This window comes from Capra hircus, chromosome 13, assembly GCF_001704415.2.
Source record: "Capra hircus breed San Clemente chromosome 13, ASM170441v1, whole genome shotgun sequence".
Taxonomy (NCBI): domain Eukaryota; kingdom Metazoa; phylum Chordata; class Mammalia; order Artiodactyla; family Bovidae; genus Capra; species Capra hircus.
The window spans coordinates 30,910,171-30,935,588 of NC_030820.1; the positions used below are offsets into that span (position 1 = coordinate 30,910,171).

The 25,418-nt window shown below is 36.0% G+C and overlaps 1 protein-coding gene across 3 annotated transcripts in view; it reads right to left on the reverse strand.

Moving 5' to 3' along the window:
• TRDMT1 (tRNA aspartic acid methyltransferase 1) overlaps positions 6,520-25,418 on the reverse strand; it is a 92,855-nt gene continuing 73,956 nt past the window's right edge. For 2 of the 3 annotated variants that reach the window (XM_018057153.1, XM_018057154.1), the window contains 9 exons: positions 20,402-20,478; positions 17,971-18,042; positions 17,282-17,347; positions 16,522-16,591; positions 15,923-16,006; positions 13,686-14,014; positions 11,568-11,625; positions 10,408-10,537; positions 6,520-7,019 (listed from right to left, as the gene is read on the reverse strand). In XM_018057153.1, the coding sequence (XP_017912642.1) occupies positions 6,919-7,019; positions 10,408-10,537; positions 11,568-11,625; positions 13,686-14,014; positions 15,923-16,006; positions 16,522-16,591; positions 17,282-17,347; positions 17,971-18,042; positions 20,402-20,439 (948 nt within the window). In that variant the 5' untranslated portion in view covers positions 20,440-20,478 and the 3' untranslated portion in view covers positions 6,520-6,918. The remainder of the gene's footprint in view (positions 7,020-10,407; positions 10,538-11,567; positions 11,626-13,685; positions 14,015-15,922; positions 16,007-16,521; positions 16,592-17,281; positions 17,348-17,970; positions 18,043-20,401; positions 20,479-25,418) is intronic. The other variant, XM_005687979.3, reaches the window with a different exon arrangement.

A 25,418-nucleotide genomic window follows, 5' to 3' on the forward strand; every position in this document is an offset into this window, starting at 1 on the left:
TTCCACAGTATGATAGCCTTAGGCATTTTCTATATCAACCCAGTATGATGACTATATTCACTCATTTACAAATTTTTATTGAGTTGTGCCTGGTACTGTCACAGTCACTGGGAAGGTAGCAGTAAAAGAAAATTAAATCCTCATCCTCCTGGAAGTTTACGTTCTCTAAATCATGGAATATTTTTTCATTTTAAACCAATTCAAACCATAGCAACTATCCAGCTAATTGTCTTTCATCCATAGGATAAGCTCTCAAGCAGCAAACTCACTTTACATCTGTTTCACAAGAAGTATCACTTTCTATTAGGTATTTTCAATCCTTTCATGTGTGTGTAAAATTTAATTGTACTTGTGTTCATTTCCTAACTAGCTAAGTAAATAAAACATCAACTATTTCAGTAAAAATTCTATTTTCTGGGTGTTATGGACAAAGAGGTCAAAGGGTGAGATCTCTTGCAAAAAATGATTTGGACAGTGCTGGGTAGAGAGATCTGAAGACAGTATCTTCGGAAACAGATACGAGTTCAGCTCCAAACCACTCTCCTCTCTTTAGACTCTTCAGGTGATCTCATCCGATTATAGAGCCAACTTGGCTAAATAAACATGCTCCATATTTAGACTGTTACAATTTAAATCTGCCCTGATATGAACAAATATACAAACAAAATAAAATATAGGACAAATAATTGAAGTAAACAATGAAACCAGAGTATGTACAAACAAATAAATGAGAACATTCTAGGGCTACAAAGAAGAGTTCTAGGAGAAAAGTAACTTCCTATCTTTCTTTGGGTGTGCAAACATTTCTATCTAAATTCAGATTTGTAAAAAATAAGATTTTGGAAGCAATAATAATCAAACATGGTATAGCTGAGGGAGAGTTATAAGTGTTGGCTATAACTGAAAGTAAGACTCAGAATCTATAGTAAATATATAACAAATTTATTTGAGAACATGAGAAATAAGCCAAAAAAGTTCTTTGCATGTGTCCATATTTGTTGAACAAATACATTTAAAAAGGAATAAACTCAAAAATCAGGACAAAATAGTTTGGATCAAGGCTGTGTAAGATTTTGAAAAATATGAGTATCTTAGTGTAAAATATCCTTAGAAGTCAAAGAAGTAGGTTAGAAAAATGGATTAAAAAAAAATCACACACATGAAGTTTAAATTTTTAGTAGCAAGGTGAAATAACAACAGGATAGGAAAAATGGTGTAGGAAGAGTGACCAGTATAATTTAAAGTTGAAGAAGGTAGGTTTCTTACTGTTCTTCAATAAAACAAGCAAAGAAACTTTGCCAAGTGAAACATTACAGGCGTAAGTAGGCATCCTGGTGAGTATAGTGAAAGGAGAAAGAGACAGTCAGAATAGAGGTGGGTCAAAAAAGATGCATGCTAAGAAGGTGACTGACAGGCATATGCAGCGTATTCTGACATCAGAAGCTGAGAAGAGACTCCAGTACAAGGAGGTTCAAAGGCTGTCTTGATAAACTAGTTCGATCACAGGCTGTTAGAGAACTAACTCTTGAAAGCTGAAGAGTCAAAGCTATTAGTAAGATAGTTTTCAGTTGGTGGCCTCAAATAATCATATAGATTTAAGCTGAAAACAAAATTATGAAAAGTTACCCTTCTTTTCAATAACATAACTAACTCAGGAAAATATTCTTTTGCTGTCAATATGGGCTTAAAGATAGATTCTTATTGTGTTATCTTGGCTTATCTGGGAAGCTGTTAATTCTAACTTTTGATTTTAAATGATAAAGTTATCAAAACAAACAAACAAAAAAGAAACCAGACCCACTTTAGTTTGCAGGCAGATGAGGCAGCTGGCCTGCAGAAGGCATCCTTCAGTCCATGGTTGAGGTTGGCTCAAATGGCAGCTGCTACTTTATTCTGGATTGTTAAAGCTAGAATCAACCAGTTTCATTTGTCTTTAGCATCATTCCTCTACCCTCAAAGCCTCCAGTATAATAACTGCTGACCCCAACTAGTTTGAGGTTGGAACAAAAGACAGACTGTGATTTTAGGGTAAGGAATCCTACTCAGTATCTCAAAAAAAAAAAAAAAAAAAGGAAAGAAGAAGTGAGAAGTAGTCTCTCAACTTTCACAATTTTAACTACTGGTTTGTCTCTTTAAAAGGCTCTGTCTTGTGAGGGGAAAGTAAACTGGTTGGTAGTCAGAGGTATTCTCTCACTTTCCAGGCACAAGGCAGTGCCTACTGTGCAGGTCTGATTTAATAGCCAGAACACAATGTCCAGGCACTTCTGAACCTGAAGAGAGTCAGCCAATCCTTCAGTACCAGCCATCATCCGGCTCTACTATCTGCCAGTAAGGATTCTCAAGCTCTTTCTCCTATGACTACCTAACTCCTCTTCAAAATCACTTTCTAATATGATTCATTCTGTCTATATTGATTTATTTATCCCATGCATTATATTTGAGTGTGGAGAACTTGCTAAAAATTTGAGGCAGGGAATAGTCATTTAAAAGAGCATGCATGATGTAAAAGGGAGAACAAAAATCCATTTCCTGTTAGAAATGGCAGAGATTTAATTACATACAGTTCTTTATAAAAGGAGAGCCTTTTTCTAAAATATTGAAAAAGTTTACAGTTAAGTCTAAATATCAGAATTTTCAAGGCAGATTTTATGCATATTTATCATCAATAACATATAGTGGGCATTCAGTAAAATGACAAATTCTGAATTATGCATGTGTATATATGCTAATTAAATGATAGTCTAGTAAATAGATACTAGTAAATAATGATACTCACCAGTGGCTCAGACTGTAAAGAATCTGTCTGCAATGCAGAAGACCCGGGTTTGATCCCTGGGGTTGGGAAGATTCCTGGAGAAGGGAATGGCTACCCACTCCAGTATTCTTGCCTGAAAAATTCAATGGACATAGGCTATAGTCCATGGGGTCACAAAGAGTTGAACTTGACTGAGAGACTAGCATTTTCAATTTTTATGGGTTTTGTGAATGCCAATATCTGCTGGATCATGGAAAAAGAGAGCTCCAGAAAAACATCTATTTCTGCTTTATTGACTATGCCAAAGTCTTTGACTGTGTGGATCACAATAAACTGTGGAAAATTCTGAAAGAGATGGGAATACAAGACCACCTGAACTGCCTCTTGAGAAACCTATATTCAGGTCAGGAAGCAACAGTTAGAACTGGACATGGAACAACAGACTGGTTCCAATTGTCACCCTGCTTATTTAACTTCTATGCAGAGTACATCATAAGAAATGCTGGGCTGAAAGAAGCACAAGCTGGAATCAAGATTGCTAGGAGAAATATCAATAACCTCAGTTATGCAGATGACACCACCCTTATGGCAGAAAGTGAAGAGGAACTAAAGAGCCTCTTGATGAAAGTGAAAGAGGAGAGTGAAAAAGTTGGCTTAAAGCTCAACATTCAGAAAATGAAGATCATGGCATCTGGTCCCATCACTTCATGAGAAATAGATGGGGAAACAGTGGAAACAGTGGCAGACTATTTTTTGGGGGCTCTAAAATCACTGCAGATGGTGACTGCAGCCATGAAATTAAAAGACGCTTACTCCTTGGAAGGAAAGTTATGACCAACCTAGATAGCATATTCAAAAGCAGAGACATTACTTTGCCAACTAAGGTCCATCTAGTCAAGGCTATGGTTTTTCCTGTGGTCATGTATGGATGTGAGAGTTGGACTGTGAAGAAAGCTGAGTGCAGAAGAATTGATGCTTTTGAACTGTGGTGTTGGAGAAGACTCTTGAGAGTCCCTTGGACTGCAAGGAGATCCAACCAGTCCATTCTGAAGGAGATCAGCCCTGGGATTTCTTTGGAAGGAATGATGCTAAAGCTAAAACTCCAATACTTTGGCCATCCCATGTGAAGAGCTGACTTATTTGAAAAGACCCTGATACTGGAAAAGATTGAGGGCAGGAGGAGAAGGGGACGACAGAGGATGAGATGGCTGGATAACATCACCGACTTGATGGACATGGTTGAGTGAACTCCGGGAATTGGTGATGGACAGGGAAGCCTGGCGTGCTGCGATTCATGGGGTCGCAGATAGTCGGACACGACTGAGCGACTGAACTGAACTGTACTATACTTTCAGTTCTAACTTAAAGGCAAAAATCACCATCTGCCCATGGATATATGCCAAGATTTTTCCACAAAGCTATATTTTATCTCCTAGTTTATAAGCACAAGTCTGCACAGAGCCTTTATGTGTTTATACTTGGTACACTGTAATTTAACAGAGATTGTGCACCATTGCACAATGGGGCAAAGGACACTTAAATTAAAGCATAATCACAGTAAATCTCTGAACCTTCTTATTGGTAAGGATCTTTTCATCAGTGAGCAAAGCCTAGTGAAAGTGTGCCAAAGTGGTTTCAGATATGTATACTGTTGTTTATGAGACCTGTACTGAGCTTTATCTTCAAACACATATACAAAATGTAGACAGTGACAGTTGACATAAACATGCACTGGCCTACAGTTTCCTTAGACCCATATTTATCTATGAGTTCCTCTGAAAAAATGGTTATGGGGAAATGCCTTTTTTAACTGTGGTAAAATGCGCATGAAAGTGGAAGTCACTCAGTCGTGTCTGGCTCTTTGCAACCCCGTGGACTATATAGCGCATGGAATTCTCCAGGCTAGGACACTGGAGTGGGAAAATGCACATAAAATTTGCCATTTAAACAATTCTCAAGTATTCAAGTCAGTGGCATTAAGTACGTTCATACTGTTGTTCATTCACACTGTTATACCATTCTCCATCTCCACAACACTCTCCCTTCCCCAGAACCTCCACATCCATTAAACACTAACTCCCATTTCTCTGGTCCCCTGAACCCTGATAACAACATCTCTGTGAACCTGATTCTTATATGTACTTCATACAAGTGAAATTACACAGACTTTGTCCATTTGTGTCTGGTTTATTTCACTGAATATGTCTTCAAGGTTCATCCATGATGTAATGTATCAGAATTTCCTTCTTGCTTATAGCTGAATATCATGAATAAGGCTGCAATGAACACTGGCATACAAATATTTGAGTGCCAGCTTTCAATTCTTTTGGTATATACTTAGAAGTGGAATAGCTTTATTATATGGGTAATTTTATGTTTAACTTTTTTAAAGGAATTGTCAACCTCTATAGAGGCTACATTACTTTACATTCCCATCAGTAATACAGAGGGTTTCAATTTTTCCACATCCAGATGATTGTTTTTTAAGAATAAATATCTCATCTTATTTTTTTTCATTTTTGTTCTACCTGTCACTTGCTTTTATTACTAAAATCAAAATCACAGACTTTACGATGCAAGATTTAGTCGGATTAGAGCCCTAAAGCCAAGAATGGAAAGGGAGAGACAGAGCGTTTTAAGACAGAGAAAGTTAAAAGTTATGTTATTTTTAATTGTGGTAAAATGCACATAAAAGGCAAAAGCAAGCTCTGAAAATAGCAAACTAAAGGTAAGTATGTACAAATGAAGAAGGGACGGTGAATTCTGTCTTTCAGAAGCAAGCAGAATTAAAGAAATTAGATAATGTGTACCTAATCAATAACCTAGGATTATTATTTCTGACATTTTCTTCAGACTACTGCAAAAGGTGAGTGATAATTTATTCTAAAATATTGTACACATTTGTTTATATAAAATAATGTTTAAAAAATTGAAATTAAATAAAATTATTCAATATTTTAAAGAGGCTAGAATCCTCATTTTAGAAATAGGATGAATTGTCTTAAAGTAAAATGATAGATTCTTAAAGCAAGCAAAGAAGAATTAAACAGCCTCTTGATGAAAGTGAAAGAGGAGAATGAAAAATTTGGCTTAAAACTCAACATTCAGAAAACTAAGATCATGGCATCTGACCTCATTACTTCATGACAAATTGATAGGGAAACAATGGAAACAGTGAGAGACTTTATTTTCTTGGGCTCCAGAATCACTGCAGATGGTGACTGCAGCTATGAAATTAAAAGATGCTTACTCCTTGGAAGAAAAGCTACGATCAACCTAGACAGCATATTAAAACACAGAGATATTACTTTGCCAACAAAGGTCCATCTAGTCAAAGCTCTGGTTTTTCCAGTAGTCACCTATGGATGTGAGAGTTGGACTATAAAGAAAGCTGAGCACCAAAGAATTGATGCTTTTGAACTGTGGTGTTGGAGAAGACTCTTGAAAGTACCTTGGACTGCAAGGAGACCCAACCAGTCAATCCTAAAGGAAATCAGTCCTAAATATGCATTGGAAGGACTGATGCTGAAACTGAAACTCCAATATGTTAGCCACCTGATGTGAAGAACTCACTAGAAAAGACCCTGATGCTGGAAAAGATTGAAGGTGGGAGGAGAAGGAGACAACAAAGGATAAGATGATTGAATGGCATCACCAACTCAATGGACATGACTCTGAGCAAGCTCTGAGAGTTGGTGATGGGCAGGGAAGCCTGGAGTACTGCAATCCATCGGGTTGCAAAGAGTCAGACATGACTGAGCGTCTGAACTGAAAGCAACTTTAATTAACATACACAAATATATAGTATCAGGTTTATATACTATTTTATAATACTTTATAAAATATTCATGTAGACATTAAAATTCTAATGTTTCTAAACTTGTCTATACCATAATATTATAAAGGGAATATTTAACATATATATTTACTGCTTTCATATGAAAATATATTCTCCTGAAGCATAACAATAAGTTTCACCTTAAAAAACACAGTAATATAAATTTAAGGAAACAAAATGGCATTTTCCTGACCAACCCAAACTTCTTATTAAAGAGAAAGATAATTTAGTCAAATTTTGTCAAAATTAACTCAAAAAAGAATTTCAAAATTACTATCTGGATATGATAGAAAACTGTGACCCTCTTTCAGAGTTATTTAAAAAATTAGTCACATAGGATTTTGATTAATTTAGCTACAACATGCACGTTGAGACTATTTCCAAGTAGACGATAACGCTGTTTGACAGATGTCATCTCAGGAAATCCTAGAAAAGAGAGATAATGATTTATAATACAATCATTTGAAATATTAACTTTCAGAGATAAAAGGATATATTCTTTAGTAAAGGCATAGTGGTCCCTGGTTGGGGAAACTATTAATAAGATCCAGCATGCCATGTGGTGTGGTAAAAAAAACAGAAAGTAAAAAAAAAGCAAAGTATTCTATGTTTAATACTTATCTTAGTACTTATTAATAACATTATGTATTAACAATATACTGTGTACTGTATACAACTATAAAATATAGTGCAACTCAAACTTCAAGCATTATCAGTAAAAATCAGCTGCTCCAAGGTTCACTCATGTTATAACATGTACCAATAGTTCATTCCTCTCCATGTCTGAATAATATTCTATCATATGGATATACCATATTTATCCATCCATTGACTGACAGGTATTTGGGTTTTTCTCAACTTTTTTATTATTATAAACATTGCTGTTATGGACATGAACATATGTATGCACATGTAAGTTTTTTTTCAATTCTCTTAGGTATATACCACAGGGGTGACTGTGGGAAAGTGAAAGTGAAAGTCGCTCAGTTGTGTCTCACCAACTCTTTTCGACCCCATGGATTATACAGTCCATGGAATTCTGCAGGCCAGAATACTGGAGTGGGTAGCCTTTCCTTTCTCCAAGGGATCTTCCTAACCCAGGTCTCCCACACTGCAGGCGGATTCTTTACCAGCTAAGCCACAAGGGAAACTGCAGAGTCATACCATAACTCTGTGTCTAACATCCAAGGAGCTGCCAGAATGCTTTCTAAGGCAGTTGCACCACTTTATAGTCCCACCAGTAGCGTACAGGGATCTGATTTCTCCACAACTTGTCAACACTGTTATATTTGTCTTTTTGTGAAGTGCTATCATACTGTGGTTTTGATTTACCTTTCCCTAGTATCTAATGATGTTGAACATCTTTTCATGGGCTTATTGACCATGTATCTATTTTCTTTGGAGAACTGTCTATTGAAATCCTTTGCTCACTTTTAAACTGGATTATTCTTCTTTTTATTGTTGAGTCATGAGACCTCTTTCTAGCAATATATTCTGGATACAAGTCCTTTATATTCTGCTTCTACAAACTGAAATTCTCATAATGAAGTTCTTTTTGCTACATTCTTTTTCAAAGTGAAATCCTCTGCAGATAGTATATTTGCTGGAACAAAACCTTGCACATACCACCATAAAAGACTGTCCAAGCATAAGAGGACACTAGAATCTTAGTTACAATCCCAGAATTTCACATTAAGAACCCTTTGACATAGCAATTAAAAAAGCAATCAATTAATAAAGGAAGTAATTAAAGAGCATTACAAAAGCAAAAATGGGGCTTTCCTGGTGGCTCAGTGGTAAAGAATCCACCTGCCAATGCAGGAGACAAGCGTTTAATCCCTGATCCGGGAAGATTCCACATGCTGCGGAGCGACTAAGCTTCCGTGCACAACTATTGAGCCTGTGCTCTAGAGCCCAGGAGCTGCAGCTACTGAAGCCCTCACACCCTAGAGCTGGTGCTCCCCAACAAGAGAAGCCACCGCAATGAGAAGCCTGAGCACTGCAACTAGAGAGTAGCCCCTGCTTGTTGCAACTAAAGACAGGTCAGTACCGCAACAAAGACCCAGCTCAGCCAAAAATAAATAAATAAATTTATTTTTTAAAAATTTCAAAGCTTGCTAAAGTTGCTTCAACAACACTAGACATTATATTACCTGCAATAAAATAAGAGTGATTATCATAATAAAACTATAGTTGCAATGGTGCCCACATATAATTCCTATCATAAAGATAATGTCTCAGGCAAGAACATTAGTCATCTCAGAAGTTATTTACTTCAAAGTAGCCAGAGGCAGAAATATACCTACAAACAAACTTTAAGACTATCCCAGGGATGGTCCTTTGTGATATCAAGATTATATCAATGAGGAAGACACGTCTGAAAACAAGCAAGACTGTAAACGGAGGGAAAACATGTATACCTACGGCTGATTCATACTGATGTATGGCAAAAGTCATTACAGTATTGTAAAGTAATTATCCTCCAATTAAAATAAATAAATATTTTTAAAAACCCTATATATATAATGCATACATATATACACATGCAATATATACATGTATGTATTTCATATATAGGAACAAAACTCTAAATTTGTTTATGGAAAAAAATACCTAATTTTTTTAAAGTTAAAAGGTGACTTTTAAAAAACTTAGGTACATTAAAAATAATAACTCTCCAAGACAAAGAAACCTAGAATTAAGAAGGTCAAGATAACAGCAATTATTCAGTAAGTAAAGGTTACTGTCTGTCTCCTCCAAAGCCTGCTATCTCATAAATGCAGGCCACTGGCCACAAAGAGAAACAGGACAACATGTGCAGGAGGATCAATGCAAAGCCATCACTACTTTGGACAAGTAGCTCCAAGAATGCCCATTCTGGACCCAGGATTAATGATGTCAGAGGCCCACATGAAGGACAGGCCCGCTCGGTGGTGACTACAGGGTCTTGACTGACTACACACATCTATCATTTTAAAAGAAGGTTAAGCAATTTGCCAATGCAGGGGACATGGGTTCGGCTCCTGGTCTGGGAAGATTCCACATGCAACTGAGCACATGCGCCACAACTACTGAAGCCTGAGCATCCTAGAGCCCAAGCTCCCAACAAGAGAAGAAGTCACCACGATGAGAACCCTGCCCACCGCAACACTGCAGCTAGAGAACTGCCCCTGCTCACTACAACTAAAGAAAGTCTGTGGAGCACCGAAGACCCAGGGCAGCCGTAAACAAATAAATAAGGTTTTCTCACATGTATTATATATTTTCAGAGAACTCTGAAAAATCCTACTTTACCCTATTTATTTCTTTGAATACTGAGAAAAAGTGTTTATGAAATAAAGGCTATAACATCTATCATTTAAAATATAAAAGCACAAATTTTGTATTAGGTATCAGATAGTTTGCAAACATGTTACATATGTTAATTCACTTACCTGTTACAACAACCCTATGAAGTTGGTACTGCAATCACCCCCATTTTACAGACACATAAACTAAGGCAGAAAGTGACTTAGGTAGAGCTAAAATTCATGGTCTGACTGACTCTGGGGTCTGTGCTAAATTTCATTATTACCAAAGTGACTACTACTACTTGAAAAAATAAACACTGAACTAAAACTTAGAACTTAGTTGCTATTAGAAAGCAACCAAAAGCAGAAACAGGAGAGAGGATGTCAAAATGGCCCAAAACAGGAGAGGAAGTGTTCTCCACCTCTGTCTGGGCAAGAGTTTATTCATAATTCACATAGGAGTCCCTAATGAGTTCGGAGACCATTAATACATGAAAGTTGGGGTCCACATGTATCCCACATACCAAACTCTGGAGGAAATCCAAGGAGATTTGCTATTTCTTTAGGAGTGAAAAATCGAAGTTGAAGCATTGACAATCTCATTATCTTTTCTTCTGGTGACAAACTGGTAAGGGATTTGTAGATATTCTCAATCTGTAGGAAAACATCCATGATAACTAATAAGTAATAAATAATTAATAGAATGCAATTAATTTGTTAAGATAATATCACCTGCTGTGAGGCAGTTTAAAAATGATGAACATATAGTCCACCATAACACACAGAAGCCCAGGGTAAAAAGTCTGTGCAATAAACTGTATAATTGGCTCTTCGAGGGTAAGATAAACTCTGAAAACAAACAAAAGCTTGATATTGAACAGATCAGGGTATTTTCAGTGTGTCTGTCATTTTTAGTCTCTCAAAAATTAACTCACAAGAATATAAATAATAAATAAATAACATAATGTAAGAGAAAAATAGTGAAAGGAACTTGGTCAACCAGTAAGTCAGTTTTACAATGCAGTTATTTGAATGTTTATGGTTTATGACTAATTTTATCAAATTAAGACATTTTCTTAAAGTGACAAAATATATTTAATAAATATGATTGCTCAAATTCTGACATTTGTTTGCCTCTGATATGGTTTTTACCATGGGTAAATTTTATTAACAGTTAAAGAGTTTAAATCAGCATAAAAGAAAAGAATGTGATTTCACTGCAGAACTATTCAGATGTATATAAAACTACAATACATCAAGCTTGTATTCAACCATGACACCACAGAGAATTTGCAATTGAGGTATTAACAAACAGCCTCGGTAAAATAGATTTATTTTTCCCTAAAAGGTATTTTTATAATACGTGCTCCAAAAGAAGGCTCTAATATTTGTGTGTAATCTTAGAGAACATTAACTATTGTACTCTGCATTTCAAATTACCCTCTATGGAGTATAAAAAGAAGGGCAAAAGGTAAGAAAAAAAAGTAAAAATATAAAACACTTCTTTACATATACCCATACCTAGCAATAAGAAGACTTATTCTATAGTAAATAATTATTATACACATATTCATTCCAATTGAATATGTAAAATTCTTTTAACATTCTCAAATTTTAAGTAGTAAATAAAATTTTATTTAAAAATATTTTCAAAATATTTAAGTCCTGAAACTATGCACAGTACCTGCACATCCTCTGTCATCTGCAACACAGACCCTGTCCCTTCTATGTAGCGTCCATAACTGAAAAATTAACACAAATATTTTGTAACACTGCTTGTAATGATATATTTCTTAAATATTTCTTAAATGAATCAATTTTATATAGCTACATGTTTCTGAAATATTCTGAATAATATCACATAAATATGCTTTGTAATTTAAAAAATTAGATGAAAGACTTAAAATCATCTTTAAACTTCTCAGACACTGAACTTGACAAAGTATTTTGTTGTGTAAATAATATCTGCATTATGCATTACTGTCATTTTTATAAAATGTCAGCTTTTAAATGTTCATCACATTTAAATGCACAGGAAGTATGCATTAGTTACAACTTTTATATCCAAATACTATTCAGTACTAACATCCCTGACACATTAGACCAAATGTTATGAAGGGAAAATGAATAGCAGCTATTTTTCTTCAGATGCCTGAACCATCATTTCTTCTCATGAACCCAAAACCCTATTCTCTCCAGCCCAGGACAGACTCAGGCTCATCAAACATGTATCTACCTCCTACTGTAACACCATATGTTTTAACTATGTATCCTGTGACAGTCAGACTATTGTTTTAAAAAACTATATTAAAAATACAAAACACTACAGAAATACAAGATATTAGTAATAGTTCTTATAGTACAATCACTGCCAAACTGGCTGCATGATATTTTATCATTTTTTCCTAATAGATGAATTTAAAATATAAATTAAAGAAAGTCACATCAGAGAAAAGCTGTTTTCTTATACATCATGTGTGTGTCTGCTTATATTATCTACACTAAAATAGACTTTCATATTAAAGCTTCTTTTATATCATTTTTATAATTATAAAAGAATTTCAAGGGTTTTTTTTTTTTTAAATTACAGAAGTGATAAGCCCTGTTTTATGAGAGTCCCAAAGAGAACCTATCAGACTTGGAAACAGACAACAGCTGACTGAAGTCTTTTAAGGTAATGGAAAAAGCAATAAACCTATTCCCCTAGAAGTACAAGGGCAGAGTATGACAAAATCAGGATAAGCCTCATACGATTATCTTAGGGGCAGAGTGTCAAGACAACTAGCTAGCAAGTAAAGAGAGAAGGTTTGAATGTTTAAATCATAAAACCACCTATCAAATGAGTTTGAGTGGTATTAACAAAGAAGAGGCAGGGATCTTTTACAAATTCTTTGCCAAGGGTCTTATTTCCCCTTCTTTCTAGGTTTAAAAAGAAACTTGAAAAACACATTTGTTAACACTTGGGAAATAAGCCAAAGGCTATATCCCCTAAATATCCAGTAAAATAAATTGTGATATACCTATACCATGAGTATTCTTAGGCAATAATACCCAAATTACATTGTACGGTCAAAAAAAAAATGGGTGCATAATAATGATTATAATATTCTACAATTTACTTAAGAAGGGGGTAAAAATATACATGTATATTTAGATACCCTGCACACAACACCTCTGGAAGATTAGACAGTAAACTGTAATCATCGGTTGCATGTAGGGATGGAAATTGGATGAACAAGAGGCAGAGAGGAAAGGAGTCTTACAATCTCAGTTCCTTTTGAATTTTGAACCATGAGAATATAACTACTTACCCCAAAACTAAAGAAAATTTAAAGTGCTCTAATGTGCTCCAGATTATTCAATCTAATTTCTTTATATTAAAATTTAATGTCTTCTTGTACACAATGATTATGAAAGTGGACAGAAATTTTTGAGGTACCATAAAAAGAAAGGTGGTAAAAAAAATTAGCAATTTGCCGTCTACAGAGACCATATTTTCACCATGGGTATGTTTCCACCATGGGTAATTAAGCTTCTTCGAAGGTCACCAAACAATGGCCTGGCCTTTCATGAGCACTTTCGTGGGCTGTGCACATGATGTTCTGCCAGAAGCAATTTTCACTTGTGCGTTCTATTGGAACACGAAAGCAGGCAATTAAGGGAGGAAAACAAATAAACAAACACATTCTAGCAGAAACATTCTATAAAATGCTTCTTGTTTCCAGAAGAAATAAAAGAGACAATAGTTATGAAAACTTGGTTACTTTGGATATGTCCTGAGTAGAGACTCTTTAAAACTTACCCTTTTGTAAAGCACATGGATCTTCTAGAAGTGGGTTTAACAATGTCTAACAAAAGAGCATATCGCAGTAATGACTTTGGTGGTAAAAAGAATGAATGCTTGTCAATGTTATCTTCAAGAAAATCTTTTAGCATTCGCACAGAGAGATCACTGTCCTGTTGACGTTTCCTGTCAATTTCTCCTGCAGTTTCAAGCTTAAAAAGAATGGCTTCTTTTCCAGAACACTGTGTGCTGCTATCAAAGCAAATATTTGGTTCAGTTTTCTTTTCTGCATTTATTGCATATTGAGGGGAATGTTCAGATTCAGTTTTGGGAAACTCCATCAGTACCTGACATTAAATAAAAATATATAAATTGTCAAAAGCTTTCTTAAAAATAAAAGATGAATTAATAATATCTAGTCAACATTATGCAAAAAAATTCTTCAGCTTTTACTGAGCTGTCATTAAAAAGATAGACATTGAGGTTTACTAGTAATTTATATAAGCTACTACAAGTTTTTCATCATGTAATGACAGGCCATCAGACTATAGATAATTTATTTCATGAAATTACTGCTTTCTCTAGTAATAAAACCATTCAACAGAATAATAGGAAGTAGGCTGAATATACAGACGACACCATAGTTGGAAAAGAAGTTGAGAAAGCAACAGGAATATTTCCAGAAATGTGTTTTGAATCAAAGCTTACCATCCCCCTTTGTTAAAAAACACACACACACACTAAAACATACCCATGATCTAAAGGAAAATTAGTTATTAAAAATGATAAGCACTCTTTGCCTTGAAAGGTTATTTCTATTCCTGAGCCCCATAGGAAAAACTTGTTTCTACAAAACAGGTAACCTTGTATAAAGTCCTATTTTGAGAAGGATAAAATAGTTCCAGGAATTTTTAATGATGAAATCTTTGTTAATATACTTTATACATTGTTTTTGGAACTATCCACATTGAAAGGGAGACACATTGCTATTGTATAATATAATACAGGCGTGTCTTCCATCGCCTGCCTTGGCAGGTGGGTTCTTTATCACTAGTGCCACCTGGGAAGCCCCATAATATAATACCATTGTGTGTAGTCACTCAGCACTGTCCAACTCTTTGTGACCCTTTGGACTGTAGTCCACTGGGCTTCTCTGTCCATGGAATTTTTCAGGCAAGAATACTAAAGTGGGTTGCCAATTCCTATTCCAGGGGATCTTCCTGACCCAGGGATCAAACCCATGTCTTCTGTGTCTCCTGCATTGCAGGCAGATTCTTTACCCACTGAGCCATCAGGGAAGCATAAAACTGGTATTGTGTTACAGGGGGATTGAAATGGTACTACTGAACCCCTGTTAGTAGGACATGACTTTTAAGTTCTTACCTGTGATGATTACAGAGAGCTTCACTGAACCACTGAAACTCTGTTATCCACATCAAGTTTCAGCAGAAGCATACAAAATTGCTAGCATAATGAGCGATTTTATCTATAGCAATTGTGCATTTCATCCTAGCTTGTACTAATCATTACCATATTTTAATCAGTTAAAGCTAAACAGCATAGATTTCAAAGAAAATGCAACCGATGTGTGAAAACACTGGAGCCATTTTTAAGACAGTATACTGAATTTTTATCAATAGCAGTTAATGGCTTCTATTGAGGGAGGAAAATAATAGATGCAAAAGAATCAATGGTCAGAAGAGAAATTATTGGGGGGTTCATTTCCCCTCCAATAATTTCTCTTCTGACAATTGATAATAGCAGTAATGGTAACTTTTTACTTTCAACTTATTTTTTGTAATGATGAAAGAAATGCTTCTGGTTTTGTTTCAAGCAATTAAAGTGGTCATATTAGGAATGGGAGGGCTTCCCTGGTGGCTCTGTGATAAAGAATCCACCTGCAAATGCAGGAGACACAAGAGACGCAGGTTCAATTCCTGGGTTGGGAAGATCCCTTGAAAAAGGAAATGGCAACCTGCTTCGTTATTCCTGCCTGAGAAATCCCACAGACAGAGCATTCTGGCAGGCTACAGTCCATGGAGTCTCAAAGAGTCAGACATGACTTAGCAACTAAACAACATAAGGAGGCGCAAAAGGCTTAGAAGATAGACTGAATGCATGATCTTTATTACAGGCATGAGAGGACACACAAACCTCCACCAGTAGTGCCAGAAAATAAATAAGCAGACTGAGACCTACTTACAACAGATAAATAATGATGATGATGATGAGAACAACAATGATAATAATAATACCTGGCCAGGGGCCTGAAAAGGGAATGGCTCTGGCTGAAGCTTTGCAATAAGGAAGTACCGTAATCTTGAATTTGGAATGCCAAGCTGAAAGTGAAGCAGAACAGGTAGTTGCTATGGGAAATTAAAGTGATCTATACTAACTGTTAGCATCTAGTGAAAAAAAAAAAAAAAAACAACAACAACTCATACACTATACATTAGTTTACATCAGGTCTACATTAGTTTCTGCCAGACAAAATTCCATTATCAATTTGCCGAAGACTTCCCTGCAGCAAATTCTTGAACCTTTTAAACTGTCACTTTGTACCTTTATTCGAATGAAATGAAGATGGAATCAGATGAATCATGTCTATGAGTCACTTTCACTTTATATTTCCCAGGTAAGAAGATATATAGATTTTCTTAACATTCATTATTGATAGTACAGTAATCATAAAAAATAAAATTCACATATAGCTATAAAATTCAGATATAGAAGGAACCATGTCTGAACTAATTTTAAGACTTGCCTCTAATATTATTCAAAATGGATCCATTCTTTTTATTGAATCAAATTCCCTTTGGGAAAATTTATTTAAGTTTATAATTGTGGTACTTACAGAGGTTGGAGACAATAGAAATTCTTGGTACTGAAAGCCACAATTTTCTATTGTTTGTATTAACAGATGTCTGAAAAGACAAAGGGTAAGAAAAAAGCTTTCACTCTATAGTTTGAAATGTGGTTCTTATATAAAATATTACACATAAAACTTCATTTTATGTGAAAACTGTACCTCCATTCAACTTGTATAAAAAGAGGAAAATCCTGGGTCTTAAGTCCAATACTTGAGAAACTACATTTCTCAAAAAAAGAGAGAATCTGTATTATAAATAAAAAATTGCTAATCCACTGATGGTAAATTCGTTATTGGAATGAAGCTTTGTCTGTAGCCAATCAGATAGGGCAACACTAATTGGCTGCATTTTCTCCAGTGGGGCAACCATCTGAAAGGGCCCTGACACAGGGCTTGCTTCTTCAATCCAATAGAACAGAAAATGCCTGTCAAGAGGACTAATTCTTACTGAAAACATTTCTAATTCTAATGAAATGGACACCAACTTAAGCAGCTAAAATTGAGAAATACCATTCACATTACTCATTCTGGAAAAATTCAAACGTAGCAAAATCCGAGAGAATCAGCTGACCCTAACCTTGTGATACTTCACATTACTATTTGAAAACTACATTAATGATAAATTACATAACATATCTTAAATGTCAGAATGTACACATTTATTTTTCAGATCTTTATTTCACAACAGCTCTTATTATATAATATACCAACTCTAAGATGAACACAAGAGAAATACATTTCTTACCTTGCAGAAGATACTTCAAAACCTTTAACATTTTCTACAAGAATATACTTCGGTAATTTTTGTAATCTAAAACAAAAACAAACAAACAAAAAAACCAAATAGAATTCCAAACATCTCAATACTAAGAAGCAAGAAGCAAAGAAAATCCTTACTTGTGAGAAATATGAGGTAACTGTTCAAACCGATTTTAGAAAAGAATTTTACAAAGGATGGAGATGACATATTTTAACCCTTTCCCCCATAAACATGGCACACTTGATAAGGATAACATTCGAAATATTAATTTCCACTGAAGTTTAAGTGAAAACACAGGACTGCATAGAGCTTTGAACTGCACAGAATGGCAGTTCAAAGGGCTGACGTTTACGTGGAATACAGCTTCTAGGGTTAGCAGTGCGATTTTCCAGACCATGGGCAACAGCATTCACTAACATTAGCATCATCTGCACTAATCCTGTGAGCAGAGGCAATACAATTCGGCTATTAGGCTGCAACACCCTGTCACTCACTTTAGCAGCACTGCAGAATCAACAAACATTTGCAGTTGCTCTATCAGTCATGGCAGAAAATAAATGGCATGTATAGTATCCGTAGAAGCTGCTAATCTCTATAAAATGATAAACACCACATTCTTCCAGATGCAAAGTTTTACACTTATGGTAAGCTTGTACAGGAATCTAAGTTTTTACCTTGGGAGAATGTCTAGAATATATAAGAAGCTATTTGTCCTTGGATCAGTCACATCACCTTGCAAGCCAATTCTGAAAGGGATTAAGAAAATAAGCTCAAGAATTTTACATAAAGATATCAAGTCACTTTTAAAAAGGCAAAACAGAGAACTACAATTAGTTGGTCCTCACAAAAAATATGATCATATCTGTTGCTATAAAGAACAACACATATTTATTCATTTAATTAAAACAAAAAAAGCTTTGTCTGTCTAGTAAATGTGGTACTTATAAAAAAATAAAATAATATGCCTAAATGACTTATATGAGGCAAAGAAGAAGAAGAAGTCAATGAAGAATTAAAAACAATTATCCTCTTAAAATCAACTTGTTTAGGAAACACACACACACACACACACACAAAATTGGCTGGTGACACCTTTTGCTCTGCACTAAGGGAGACAAAAGAAGTTCAGGGGGATGAGTTGGTTGGGCAGGGTGGCAACATAAGAGTTGATGGCACTGATAACTAATCACATCCAAGTAGACCAAGATAGTAGGTAAGATCAGGACAATCTTTTTCAATGTACACAGGAGACAATAAAGGTTAAGGCTTGATTCTACACAAAGGTGTTGCAACTTGGTTAGACTAACTAGGTCAACAGGTCATGTGAAAAGGTGGTATTTGGATCAGCAATTAGATCTTATAAGTAACATTCAATATGATCAAGAATCAAGCAGAAAGGAAGACTAGATTGGGCATGAATTATAACAACAGAGGATTAGGATTTAAGACCTTGTCACATATTAGCTTCAAAGTCTTAAATTACTTGACATCACTTATCAGCTCCTCATGCCTGATAGCAGGACCAAAATCATCAGTAGATCTGAGGCTCAAAGGGAGAGGAGAGTAGACTTGTATAGATTCCTCAGAAACCTTGGTTTCTTCTCATTTAGTCCCTTTCCTCTCAGAGTTCCAAATAATGATTGTGTTGCAGAATCAGACTCTGCAGCCATTAGCAGCTGGATCTGGGCTGATACAGAGCAAGAATGGTATCATAGGAAAGACATGGGCCCCACTGCAGGGACCTCTGAGGCATCACAGTGCTGGGGCTGCACTCTGCTCTGAGCCTCCCACTCATGGAAGTCAAAAAGGCCACACCTTTGCATAGCGCAGGACAATCTTTATTTGGAATGTAAAGGTTGATTCTACACAAAGGTGTTTTTGGAAAGTCATCCTTCCCTGATAAATTCCCAGTCTGCTTTTAGACACAATTCCAACATCACATCCGAAAGAATTCCTCCCTCCTGATACACAGCAATATAACACCTTTCTCCTCTATGTTCTCATGGCAGTTTCAGCATTCATTTATTATCCCCTTAAATCACATTACAAAGTAATTATTAATATTTGTCAGTCTGTAAGTTCTGTAACAGAACTGCAGCATTAAAAACAATACCTCTAATGTAGAGGCACAATAAATCCTTGAGGAATCAATTTCCTAGAAAACTTGAAATAACTAAAAACCTGGGTGGAAATTAAGCATGAGCAGAATATTTATTTAAATTTGAATTTTTACTAAACTTAAAATTGCATTATGTGCTTAAATGGAATGATATAAAATAATTGATAAATCCTGGCCCTTACATTTTCTAACTGTATGACCTTGAGAGAATTACTTAAACTTTCTATGTCTCAGCTGCTCAACTGTAAAAAGACAGTATACTAATGCACATCCCATAAGCTTGTTGAATTACATGGCAAAATCTAGTAAGACATTTGGATGGCTTTCATTATTATCATTACTACTTAATTAAAAATACTACTGTTAAAAATATCTAAATGAAGATAAATTAGTCAAGATTTTATCTAAAATATAATTCCCTGAAATACAGTCAAATAAATACCTTATAAGAAGAAAGTGAATTGGAACAAAGCTTTAAAAAAGCTATTTTATTAATTGTATGTATTATTATATGTACATACCAATTTTGAGAAATGCAAAATTCACAGATGCATTCTTGACTAGCTTTAAAATTTTACAGTTAAGTAATTTAGGACTTGAATATTTATTATGAAAATTGACTGTGATTAATCAGTGTTAGGAAGATATTCCAGAATGCTGATTAATTTAAATAATTCAAGGTAATTTGGGTCAGAAATATATTTTATCTTCACTAGGTATTAGAGAGGTACCACATAGTCTCGCCATACCTACAATGACTATGCCCAAATCACTGTGCTCATCTGGCAGTTAACTGTTCTTTTCCTCATGATTAATGCTGACTTATAAATGTGAATAGAGAAAGAGAATTACATATGAAAAATTTCAAGACTAGGGAAATGCAGTGAATGGACTTTATAGTCTCCGTGCTTGAAATTACAGTATATTTGATTTAATGAATCTTTCAAAAGTATTCTTCCTAACAGAGAAACATGTATCATACATACCTTGTGAAGGGCTGACAGGGTGGGCTCATTAAAATCATATTGAAAGATAATCTGTCAAACTCTTCAAGTGTAATGCCCTAAGGAATAAATATTTGGGGGGGAAAAGAATATAAAAACATGCGTAGAAGGGGGAAAAAGGAAACATGCTATTTACAACTAAATATATCAGAAATTGTGACTGCTTATTTATAACATTTAAAAGTTTATAAAACATTTAATACTTTTTAAATAAACTTCAGTTAAACTAACTTTGCAAAGTGATTTCGTGAAGGAAGTGGAGCAATAAGCTGAAGCTATAAAAGATTAAGTGACTTTCCCCAAACCCTAGGACCAGCCCAAGCAGAGCTGGAAAGTTAGACCCTAAGCATTTCATGCCTCTATGATACCTCAAGTCTAATTAAGACTGCTGTGATTTCAGGAATCAAACATGGAGAACTTTATTTCATAATTTCAGCAAAAGATCTAGAGAATTATCAACACCTTTCTATTCAGTTCAGTTTAGTCGCTCAGTCGTGTCCGACTCTTTGCGACCCCATGAATCACAGCATGCCAGGCCTCCCTGTCCATCACCAACTCCCGGAGTTCACTCAGACTCACGTCCATCGAGTCCATGATGCCATCGAGCCATCTCATCCTCTGTTGTCCCCTTCTCCTCCTGCCCACAATCCCTCCCAGCATCAGAGTCTCTTCCAATGAGTCAACTCTTCACATGAGGTGGCCAAAGTACTGGAGTTTTAGCTTTAGCATCATTTCTTCCAAAGAAATCCCAGGGCTGATCTCCTTCTGAATGGACTGGTTGGATCTCCTTGCAGTCCAAGGGACTCTCAAGAGTCTTCTCCAATACCACAATTCAAAAGCATCAATTCTTCGGCGCTCAGCCTTCTTCACAGCCCAACTCTCACATCCGTACAGGACCACAGGAAAAACCATAGCCTTGACTAGACGGACCTTAGTTGGCAAAGTAATGTCTCTGCTTTTGAATATGCTATCTAAGTTGCTCATAACTTTTCTTCTAAGGAGTAAGCGTCTTTTAATTTCATGGCTGCAGTCACCATCTGCAGTGATTTTGGAGCCCCCAAAAACAAAGTCTGACACTGTTTCCACTGTTTCCCCATCTATTTTCCATGAAGTGATGGGACCAGATAACATGATCTTCGTTTTCTGAATGTTGAGCTTTAAGCCAACTTTTTCACTCTCCCCTTTCACTTTCATCAAGAGGCTCTTTAGTTCTTCTCCACTTTCTGCCATAAGTGTGGTGTCATCGGCATATCTGAGGTTATTGATATTTCTCCTGGCAATCTTGATTCCAGCTTGTGCTTCATCCAGCCCAGCGTTTCTCATGATGTACTCTGCATATAAGTTAAACAAGCAGGGTGACAATATACAGCCTTGACGTACTCCTTTTCCTATTTGGAACCAGTCTGTTGTTCCATGTCCAGTTCTAACTGTTGCTTCCTGACCTGCATACAGGTTTCTCAAGAGGCAGGTCAGGTGGTCTGGTATTCCCATCTCTTTCATCCCTTTCTATTAGTATTATTTATTTAGAAAATGTGATGTATTGACCAGTCACCCCTTCTCTCCTGTCTGTCAGTATATCACCAAACAGAAAAGGGTCCCACTTTCAGATGTCTGCATACTGTTTTACAGCTGTGTGTAGTCAAAAAACCTCAAACGATTATAAACAAGATTAATCAAACAATGCCTACTGGGCTAAATAGTTTTAAGAGGCAGTGTTTTGCTCCTTTATATACAGTATCAGAAGACAAATACAGAGAAATACAAATCATGGGTTTGGTCAATTCTCATTAGGCTCTGTTAGAATATACTCTTGGCCAGAAATTTAAAGCAACAAGCCCAGAATCCCAACATCCCTAGTTACAACACTTTTCTAAGAAGTTCCAGTTCATGGAAAAAGCAGGAAAAGCTTTATTCTGAGTTCTGAAAAGAGTTAACTTGTTGAACACATCAGTTGTCTCTATTGTATTAAAAGTTTGAATGTACATGTCTATTGTTTTTAAATCACAGGCTTTTAAAAGTAGTTTAAGATGTATATGTAAAATGAAATGAAAATTAAATATTGAAAAGTTCCCAAAGCACCTCTAGAACCCTGAGTTCTAAAGAAAACAATCTGAAAATCATACACTCAACAGTGTGTCACGAAACCTGGGGCAGAGCAGTACCATTATCACATGTACTTAAGTTACATAGCTAGTTAGCACAGGGCTATTAAGAAAAGCAACTTATTGACTTCACAACTGACTGTAGACTGATGAAAGCTAAATTCCTAAAATTAAAATAAAAAACAAGCAACAACTTTTAACATTAGGAGCATCCTAAGTCTAGAATCTAAAAGAAGTAAACAGTTTAACACCTCCAATACCTCCAATTAGACATACAAAATTACAATTTTAAAGGATTTTTGGAAAGGGTGATTTTTTTTAATAGCACAACCCAAATGACAGAGCAGTTATGCAAAACTTAATCACTCAGGAAACCATTCACAACTATCTTTAATTTAGCAGTCTAGGTCAGTGTATGTGACAGGATTCAAGAAAGTAGTTACAGAGATGCATGGATTAACTCTAATAATTTGATATTTTATAATAACACTAATGGAAATCTATTCTTTTTTCATAACCAGAGCATTCAAGTTAAAAAAAATATCCTTGCTTTCAGAAAACATTAGATCAACTTCACGCAGTAACTTCATTTACCGAGTGCTGATGAGCAACTTTGTCACACTACTTGTTTTATTACTTCTCTTCTCAAAAAGCTTCCTGGTTATTCTCACACTTAATTTTCATTTAAACTTCAGGAAGAAATTGGTAGATTAGTAAACAACTACTTTTGACTGTTTTAGTGAATTTATTGTTAATCTAAAGGAGCCTGGTAGGCTGCAGTCCATGGGGTCGCCTAGGAGTCAGACACGACTGAGCAACTTCACTTTTCACTCTCATGCATTGGAGAAGGAAATGGCAACCTACTCCGGTGTTCTTGCCTGGAGAATCCCAGAGACAGGGGAGCCTGATGGGCTGCTGTCTACGGGGTCACACAGTCGGATACGACTGAAGCGACTTAGCAGCAGCAGCAAAGAGAACTAAAACATTTGTGGCACATGGTAAATCTTCAATAAAAACTTACTGAGTGGATATTTCATACTATTTTCTGCCCTATGAACTCTGATGTTTTGTTCATGAATAATTTGTTCAAAATTACATGTTTTATTCAAGAATAGAACTTTCTTGATCACTGTATTAATCCCCATTATAAAGCAATTTTCTATGACTCAAAAATACATTTTGCCTTTAGACAGATCTTATCTAATATCAGTTCTGAAATACCTGTTATACCTGGCATTTTCCCATTTTTTAGGCACAATATGTAGTTCATTAGACAATGTTCATAATCTAACCTACCAATATTTCAGAGTATCTATAATATGCTAAGCACTGTGATAGGTCTGGGAATACAAAGCTGAACAAACCCAGCAAGTTTTCAGCTCACATACTTATATTGTAGTAACTAGTAATTTTCCATCTCCTATCTAGATAAATACCAGATTTTAGTTTTATTACTAATTATTTTGTAACTGTCCTGTTCTTGGTTAAAAACCTCGATGCATTTTTCAGGCCTGACCATAGGCCATGACAAAGGCTTCACCCAGCAGGTGCTGGGCAAAGTCATCCTACCCACTCCAGACTTGGTGCAAGGCCAGTGCCTGGCAGTCTCTGAGAGCAAGGCCCCTGGAAGGTCATGCTCTTCACTTATTTGCATTCAAAGATCTCTCTATCTGTAGGCACAGAGTCCTCTTCAGCTGCCATCTATTTCTGCCAAGGCCTCCTTCTGGGAGGAGGAAGAGCCCTTGAAGATACTTCTCTTGCTATGACTATATCCAGCAAATCGCACTCTCCTCCAATACCAGGGGCTCCCTCAACTGTTAGCTGACTCCCATGTCTGCTGATTCACTCAACTTCCCAGCGGGGTGCTGAACCCTAGGGAAACAGAACAGGGGGCAGGGCAGAGACATTTTCTCTACAGTAAGTAATCAAGGCTTCACTCTTTCATTTTTGCCCTGTTGCTTTAATCAGCTACTCTGATCCCTGACAGCTCAACTGAGCTCCTGACAACAACATGAAATAATGTCCTAAAAATCTACAGCTTCATTTATCTTTCAAAGAATAGACATATTTTTTGAGTCTCACTTTCCCTTCCTACTCCAATTATAGTATTTTTACACTGCCAAGATTTATAACACTCTCACCTTGCTTCCCGACCATAATTTCTTTCCTAACATGGCGGCTTTATTTCTGGGTTTTCCACTCTGATTCATTGCTTGCTTAGAATTGCTACTGAATCATTTTTTTTCAGTAAGGGTTCACAGGTAATACAGTTCATTAATTGTTGGAAGTTTTATTTCAGGAATGTTTTTCATTTACTTCTGTTAATGTTTAATGGGAAAGACTAAAGATCTCTTCAAGAAAATTAGAGATACCAAGGGAACATTTCATGCAAAGATGGGCTTGATAAAGGACAGAAATGGTAGGGACCTAACAGAAGCAGGAGATATTAAGCAGAGGTGGCAAGAATACACAGAAGAACTGTACAAAATAGATCTTCATGACCCAGATAATCACTATGGTGTGATCACTCACCTAGAGCCAGACATCCTGGAATGTGAAGTCAAGTGGGCCTTAGAAAGCATCACCACGAACAAAGCTAGTGGAGGTGATGGAATTCCAGTTGAACTGTTTCAAATCCTGAAAGAGGATGCTGTGAAAGTGCTGCACTCAATATGGCAGCAAACTTGGAAAACCCAGCAATGTCCACAGGACTGGAAAAGGTCCGTTTTCATTCCAATCCCAAAGAAACACAATGCCAAAGAATGCTCAAACTACCACAAAATTGCACTCATCTCACATGCTAGTAAAGTAATGCTCAAAATTCTCCAAGCCAGGCTTCAGCAGTACGTGAACCGTGAACTTCCTGATGTTCAAGCTGGTTTTAGAAAAGGCAGAAG